Source organism: Morone saxatilis, unplaced genomic scaffold (genome assembly GCF_004916995.1).
Source record: "Morone saxatilis isolate NCDOM2014 unplaced genomic scaffold, NCSU_SB_2.0 Contig11, whole genome shotgun sequence".
Taxonomy (NCBI): domain Eukaryota; kingdom Metazoa; phylum Chordata; class Actinopteri; family Moronidae; genus Morone; species Morone saxatilis.
Genome location: NW_023339663.1, coordinates 42,645 through 51,393, shown reverse-complemented (window position 1 = coordinate 51,393; position 8,749 = coordinate 42,645). Strand labels below are relative to the sequence as shown.

The 8,749-nt window shown below is 40.7% G+C and overlaps 1 protein-coding gene across 1 annotated transcript in view; it reads left to right on the top strand.

The window, feature by feature from the left end:
- LOC118343490 (SRSF protein kinase 3-like) overlaps positions 1–3,300 on the top strand; it is a gene marked incomplete at its 3' end in the record, with an annotated part of 6,757 nt that extends 3,457 nt beyond the window's left edge. Inside the window, 6 exon segments of the mRNA XM_035682337.1 lie at positions 906–960; positions 1,063–1,281; positions 2,483–2,580; positions 2,684–2,791; positions 2,972–3,041; positions 3,208–3,300. Of these exon segments, the coding sequence (XP_035538230.1) occupies positions 906–960; positions 1,063–1,281; positions 2,483–2,580; positions 2,684–2,791; positions 2,972–3,041; positions 3,208–3,300 (643 nt within the window).
- Between the last annotated feature and the right edge of the window lie 5,449 nt (positions 3,301–8,749).

The window sequence follows — 8,749 nt, the reverse complement described above, 5'->3', positions numbered from 1 at the left end:
CTATTTGAAAAGTGTCCTGAGATAACTTCTTTTATGAATTGGCGCTATACAAATAAAATTTAATTTAATTGAATTAGAAGCAAGAAAAGAGGAAATGATGCTCGGATGAGGGATGCATGTGCTCGGGGATGGATGAGAAGCAGGGAGGGCAGGTACTGGATTTGATACGAACCTGGCCCTCTGAGAGGGCTGATGTGGAAGGCTGGGCCGTGGGGTCTTACCCTGGAGCTGCTGGGGGGCCAAAGCCTGATGATGTTGGAGTTGTCTAAGGATGAAAGCTGGGAGCGTCGGTGAACATGGACTGTTGAGTGCAACCAAATTAGCTGACGAGGAATTAAAGATGATTGAGATGAATTTTGGGAGTTTGCAAATCTTCCTCAAGCGAATGTTGTCTGAAGGGTTGAGAAGAAGCTTGGGGTCCATTGTTTGAGTCAAAGAGGGAATGAATGGAGGTGGTGTGCTTAGGTACTTTTTGTTCAGAGTTTAAGGCATGGTCTTTGTTTCTGAACCTAGTAATAAAACTTATATAACTATAAGTGGCTGTGGCTCTGAGGTAGAGCGGGTCTCGCTCTACGGGTCATCCACTAATCGGAAGTTTGCCGGTTTTATCTCTCGGCTCCTCTCACTGAATATCAAAGTGCCCTTGAGCAAGATACTGAACCCCAAATTTCTCCTGATGCTGTGCATTGAGTGAGCAGTTGGCACATTGCATGGCATCCATCAGTGTATAAATGTGTGCGAATGGGTTGAGTGTGGCTGTAGAATACAGCTATGTAAGTACAGTCCATTTAATGCTACTGTAATATTACTGTAATGTTACATCCTGTACAACTACCACTGTCACTGACTTATTACTACTTAAAACAGTAAGTATAAAATAATAATAAATGTTTTCATGTGTTCAGAGGATGGAGGAGGAGGATGGGATGTTGTTACAACCCGAGGACACAGACAGTAACTGTGAGTATCAGTACTGCAGTATGCGGTAGTAAATTATAAAATGTTACTACAATACAATACTTCATTTACACTGTATAAAATAAACTTCTCCCTTCTTCTCAGGCTCTTTGGTCGTCAACGGCAACACTTCCTGCTCCACAGCAAATAGCAAAGCGAGCCCAGAGTCCACCTGCTCCTGGATGGAGGAAAAGTGTAATGGCCACGCCCCCGGACGGTTCTCCAGCCCTGCCTCCGGACTGTCAGGGTTCTCCAGCTCTGTGTTGTCAGCAACGTCGGAGTCAGCACTTTCTACTCAGTCGGGATACTCGAGTGGACGAGACGGTGAGAACCAGCCCAAATATTAAAGCTTCTATATGTTTTATTTTTATGTAATAATCAGTGTGTATGTGTTTCTATGTAGGGATGAGGGTCACTTTATGCTCCCGAGTGCCTTCTCTCTCCGCTTTCCCTACAGTGCCAACAGTGTACAACAGCTAGCTAACGTTAGCTTATAAATGGTCCACTAATGTCTACAAACGACCGACATCCACCCACAACACAGAGTCCAACACAGAGTCCAACACAGAGTCCAACAGACCAACAGAGAGTCCATCAGAGAGTCCAACACAGACTCCAACAGAGTCCAACACAAGTCCAAAGTCAAAGCTAACATTACTGCTAAGCTAGTGGAACATATTGTCTGACTGCTTTCAGCTAAATAACGTTAGCTTGCTTGTTGATGAATTGCTAGCTAGCTAATGTAGGAAAATAGTCAGTTAGCTTCATTCAGATCTGACTGCTTGCTGTTTGCAGGTTACTTTATTAGTGTTGTGGGCTAATCTTAGCATGCTTACTTACTTTATCGCCAACAAAATCTTATCTGAGTGAATATCTTAGTTGGCGATCATGGATCACATTAGCTGGGGAAGTTAATGTGATCCATGATACATACTTACCATAAAACTTCTAAAAATAGCCCGGGCATTTATTTGCTTAAATCTCTGAACTTCTGAACCTGCCTTTATTGGGGACAGGCGTCTATTCGGGACAGGCCTTGCTGCTTTATATAATAACTGTCCCTTTATTCCAAAACTCAGTACGAGACGCTCTAAAAAGTAAAGCAAACGCACCTGCGATGAGGCTTCCTATTGGTTGGGGGATTTTGAGGTCATTAACAAAAATTCAAGAACAGAAACGGCGAGCACAGAAAATCTGTGAAAGCAAAATAATATTTGAGTGCAAGCAGGAGCTTGTTCTCAAACTAAAAGAACCCACAGTAGCATAATAAAAAGCATAGTAGTAGACTCAACAGGACGCTGACTGCAGTTCACTGAACGGCCAATGGTGGCGCTGTTAACTACAGTGTAATGACGGTTACATAGAGAAGCTTTAAAGTGTCATAATTCATTTATTTGTGTTTAAAACAAAGATTAAATGTAAAAGCAGATACAAAGTGATGATGTGTAGATCTTTGTGTGACAGCAGGATTAAGAGCGTCCTAATAAATAATAACTAACAATTAATTATAATGTGTGTGTTTCAGTGTTCAGTGCCTCAGACTTCGTCCTCAGTCCTCTGGATCCTCTCAATGCTCACAAACTCAGAGTGAAGATTGCTGATCTGGGAAATGCATGCTGGGTGGTGAGACATCTTGATCATCTCCTCCTCTTCCTCTGTGCAGTGTCATTGTCCACCAATCAGACGCCTCTCTCTCTCTCTGTCTCTCTCTCTGTGTCTCGTCCAGCACAAACACTTCACTGAGGACATTCAGACCCGACAGTACCGAGCTCTGGAGGTTCTGATTGGAGCAGAGTACGGCCCCCCTGCTGACATCTGGAGCACTGCCTGCATGGTACACATACTGATCAATACATCAGTACATCAATATATCAATACATCAGGATGTTTTTCTGATTGTTTATTTTTATGATTGTATAATTATCACGGTATTGATACTTCTACTGATTGATTGATATAAGAATGTATTGATCTATTGACATACTGATATATTGTTTACTGATTGATGTTTCAGGCGTTTGAGTTGGCAACAGGAGATTATCTGTTTGAACCTCATTCAGGAGAAGATTACACCAGAGACGAAGGTACCTTATAAACTAGTACAGTAGTGTAGTACATTTGAGTGTAGTACAGTAGTGTATACAGTTAGTGTAGTACAGTAGTGTACTACAGTACTGTAGTACAGTAGTGTAGTACAGTAGTGTAGTGTAGTACAGAGCACTTCACTGTGTACTTTTACTGTTTGTTCAGATCACATCGCTCACATCATCGAGCTGCTCGGCCCGATCCCTCTGCCCTTCGCTCTGTCTGGCAGGTACTCCAGAGAGTACTTCAACAGGAGAGGTGAGACAGGCTGTCTGTCTGTCTGTCTGTCTGTCTGTATACATACCCATGAGCATCAGCTGCTGTTGCCATGGAGATGTTTAAGACACTGTAGAAACAGCATAATGTCAATGTGATTGGCTGTTAGTGAAATGCAAAGACATTATTATCTGACACAGGTATTGATCTTTTGTTACTTGTTGATGGTCCTCAGAGGAGGATGTTGGACCAGCCAGGACAGGGACGACCCCACATCTGTAAACCACATCAGTACAAACTGAACCCAATTCGCCTCCATCCTGTCTCACAAGTTTTTATATAGACATATTGTTATGATGTAAGCCCCACCCCCTCCACTGTCAGCACTATGCTGAGCTGTGATTGGACAGTGTCTGTGTGATGATCTTTGTGTTTTGACATTTCATTGGCTGTTGTTCATGACTTGTTTTCAATTAAATTGTTCCTTAAACATACCTGTTGTTATTGTTCTTATTGTTGTTATTGTTGCGTGCATGGATGCAGCGGCCCCTCCGCTCTACTAGCTAGTTCCTGTACGAATGTGTGCTTGTACTACCCGTCTGACCTATGACCTACTACACAGACTGCTACAGTTCATGATTTTTATAATATCCATTTATTATTTCTACTTACATACTGATATTCAAAATGTTATCTAGCTTTTAACGTTTGTAGTGTGAATGATGCCTGTGATTGCTGTTTTTTATGTGTTTATTATTTATATTCATGTAGCACTACCAGACCACCAGAAACAACATTTCATCCCTGTGTGTGGAAGTAACAACAAACAAGCTTGAACCTTGAACCAACATATCCTGACCTTCCAAATGTACACCCCAATGTCAGCCATCCTTCACCCCAACGTCAGCTGCCTCTCACTCTATCATGGCCGTTGCTATACAATTGCCTTTTCCTTGTGTTTCCTTGTGTTTGCCCATCCCGTGTCTCCTGTCTGTCTGTGTCTGTGTCGTGGATGTGGTCTCCCCTCCTGCCTTTCAGCTCTGCTCCACACACCTATCTGCAATCAACTCATCTACCCAACAGTATATCAACTCCACTTCTCTAGCTACGCTTTGGCAGATCGTTCCTTCTACAACAGTGGGAGTACGTGTTAGTTGTTCATTTGTGTTGTAGTTTTTTGTAATTTTACAAATAGTTTCATGCGTACAACTCCTGACTAATTGCTACTCTTGTGCTTTAGGATTTCACCTCACCTGTCTGCCTGCCAGGCAACCATCTCTTTAACACTCTCATCATCAGCACCATCACCTTTTGTCTGGAATAAAACCGAATTCTGAATCAGCATCTTGCATTTGGGTCCACACCTTTTATCAAACATTACACACCCCAACGTTAGACACCTCTTGTCTCTTGTGATTATTATCACAATATACAACTGCTCTCTTTACTATAACCAATTAAATTAATCAAGGGTCAATAAGCATTATTAATCCCCAGAAATGTAATAACCTGAAACCTCAAATAGAATCAAGCATCATCAGAGCAGACAGTGTGAACAATACTAACCACACACACAATGCTACGTGGCTAGGTAACGCAGTGGTTGTCTGCTGCTGGTCTGTCATCTCACCTGTCTGTCACATTACCTGTCTGTCATCTCACCCATCTGTAATCTAGACTAGTTTGATCTGAGTTTGGTGCGTTGAGCTGGACGGACTCACTGAGAATGAGCTGTCAATCACGGGGTAGCCCCGCCCTAAAGCATACCCTTCTTTATGATCTATTTTACTCTAAATGGGACCATAATTTACTAAATGAACATCATGCTGTATGTAAGAAGACTTGTAAATAGTGATTGAGACCATAAACTCATTAGGAAACTGTTTACCAAGCTCATAAATCAGGTCAGAAGTCGGCTCATTTCTCCATAAGACTGCATGGTATTGGTCTTTTATTGCAGCCAATGGTGCTGCCCCCTGCTGGCCTTTACATAGAATGCAGGTTTAGGAACCGGAAGCTCTGTTTATTATATATACTGTCAATGTTTTGACCTGAATAAGAACAAAATCCACATTACTGGCTGGCCATTTCTCCCATCTTTTATGAAATCACACAAATGTAACAAAAAAGAGAACCATTTCAATAACTCTGGAGGGTTTTATTTTGAATAGCTGTATGATGCTTTATACCTAAATGCCAATTTTAGTTTACTTTAAACATGTATACTGGAAAGATTCACATCAACACATGAGTGAGTATCAGTGATCAATCAAACCCAAACCCAAGACCTCTTAAATTATTAAGAAAGGATCACCATGAAGCCTTTTCAGTGGAAGCCAAACAGCTCCTGCACAACAGTTAAACCTTCTATCTGGTCACAAATCCTTATTTTCCTGGTTGTTTATTTGTATTGTTTGACCGTGTCTGTATGACTGGGTTGATTGTATGGCTGGGTTGCTGGCTTATGCATGTTTATGACAAGTATTGTTTTTCCATTCCTCTTTGAAATGGCTTCTTATTTGTTCTTGACAGTTACTGCGCCTAAATGACTCAATAGAATCAAACTATCCTTGTGCTGGAGTGGAGCTCCCAGAAGCAGGTTTCCTGGTCAAGGAGAGGTAGTAATGAGAGAAAGTTGCTGAAAGTTGTTTTCAGCAATATACAAGTGTGTATGAAGTATGAGCATACAAGCTGATATATGCTTGAGTGCTGAGATTCTTTTGTTATTGTTAAGGACTTTGGAGCAGTCCCTGAGCATCAAACTCTAGATGACAAGGTGACACTGTGTCCAGTATGAAAACAAAGATGGATGACTGTAAAGTGACTCCTGTCCGTAAACAGCACAAGCAGCAAGGATGAAAAAAGATGGTCTCAGTATATGTGCACAGCAGTGTTTTAGAGTCAGTGGATTAGAGTAAAACTTTGTACAGTTCGTATTGATTAAGTATGCAAAAAATATGTCCATAATCTGAATAGAGAAGAAAATCTGCATACAATTTGCATTTGACATTTTGCAAGAAAAACAAAAATAGAGTAAACAGAAAAAACAACCCTGTTGGTCATTTGCTTGCAGGAAGCCCTGCTGCAAAATGATTGGTTCTTGTTTTTTATTTTGTCCTGAAGGCACAATGCTAAGCCCCACAGAGCAGCTATCAGAAGGATGTCAATGCAAAGGCTACCTTATTTCTACCTGGTATAAAATTGGGATCTGGATGTCTTACCTGGATATGGAAAAACGCATGGTAACTACGGTGCAAATGCAGAATGCTATTGGCCCAGCTCATACTCTGATGTTGTCAGGCTCAACCAGGCTTAATTGGTGTGGTGTGACCACATTCTTAAAGACTTTTAGGACCAATGCGTAGGATTTAGTGGCATCTAGTGGTTAAGTTGCAGATTGCAACCAACTGATTAGCGTCTCAGAGAAACAAAGGGGGGCGACTTACCTTGGCTAATATTTGAGCTACTGTGGAAACACTGTGGTACCACATAGACTCCCTTCTCCTTATGTAGATAAAAACGGCTCCTGAAATGATGAAAACATACCTATGAATATTATATTCCATCTCTGCCAATAGACTATGAGCAATAATTAATGTGTCATGCATGGTGAACTGTGACCTCTCCAGATACCAGTTCATACTCTTTACTGTGGTGCTTGCTGGACTTGAACTGGCCACCCTCCAGTTCCAAAACAAAGTCCCTACGAACTGAGCTACTGCCTTTTTAACATGTGGTTAATGTTGTGAAATGTTGCAGTTTGGTTAGGTTTAGGCAAAAAAAACTACTTGGTTTGTTGCTTTGTGAATAACTGTCTTGCATTTGACTAAAAGCTTATGTTGACATCAGGGCTAAACACAGCCACTCAATATTCAAGAAATCCAGAGCACAACATCTGCTCAGATTAACTTTTTATGAATTTATACTTTATACTACTAAATTTAAATGTTGCTGAATCATATTTGAACTCAAAAACATTACTGTGGCACATTGGTAAAGCGTTGAATGGATATATTTAACGGTGGCATTAGAAATTAATCAATTGTTTTATTTCCATTTTTATAATTGAACCTAAACCCATCACTTAATCCCCCCCTCAACACCTACCCACTCACCCTAACCCTTTCAACAACAAAAAATCCACCCAATATGTTGAAAGGTAATTTAAGACTGCATCTTCCTGCTATCTGAAAAGGCTGCTGATGAAAAATAAGCAGAGCCAGGCCTGTTTTTTAGTTGTTTCATCTTTTTAGCTATTATTCTGTTCCAAAATCCAACAATTGTTGGCTTACAACTGCCACTTTACTGGATTGTTCCCACAGAGTAGAGTGTTCAACAACTTTCCTGATTAAATAAGGTGAATGAATGAATAAGAATTGGTATTGATGGATAAAAGTGTCACAATTCTCAATTTCATTTTCAAGAAAAAGGAGTTACTGAAATTGTACCATTAAGCTGTGGAAAATGTCCACCCCCGTGTTTATATATCTGCAGAAAGAGCCTGAATGAAAAGCTAATTTTCCCCCTTACATCCCAGCACCCTTACTTAGTCAGAGCTCCAGTTTTCACTTTGTCTTGGCAAGGCACAGTAAACAGCACTGCCAGAGCTAGTCAGCCAATATGGTGTAACTGATTTAAGGCGGATTAGAGATTCCTGTGCTAAGCCTGAGAGAATCCTCTCAAATATTCACAGACGGACTGAATTAGTGAAAGAAACAATAGCCATTTTCAATGCATCTTATGTAAAATGTTTGCGTCCTGTGATATTTGCAGCCATTGTAGGTGGCTGGCTATAAGTCTCAGGAACATGTGACATGATTATGTTTAAAGCCACTCAAAGCCTGACATTTCTTTATGATATTTGAACAAGAACATGATTTAAAAATACATATCTTTGGCTTTACAAAAGAAAACATATCAGGACTGTTTTCCTCAAGCCTGAAGTTCTTATTCTTAAGGTTTCCTCATAGTTTTACCACTCTACTTGACTAATTCCTGAAAAAGCTTTGGGCTCAAAGAAAGTGAAATTGCTCCTGGTTTACAACTTGGGATGTGCTCAGTATTATCCTACTTTTTCCTATTTTTCTCATGCTAGTCACCTCTGAAAGCATGCACAATAGCTTATAGTATTGGAGACCTGATGTATGTTTAACTATTTTTTTTTCTGGTAAGTTTGGTTTTAATTAGTTATTTGAAATTATAAAAAGGGGGTTTCACATCATAAATGGAAGCTGAGCCCTGCCTGTTGAGTCGGCCAGGTGTATGGACAGGACTACAATACCGCGGCACCAACCCCAGTCACTACTGCGCAGACTCCGAATGCGGAAGATGGCATCTGGGATATTTTGGCTTCATTTTTGTACAGTGGGAGGCACGCACGTGTCCATCACCTTTGACTGCATTAGAGCACCAAGCTCACTGATTCGCTACAAAAAAACAATATATTTTATTGCCCCTATAAAAAGGAAAATATTAAAACATAGGAGGCTAG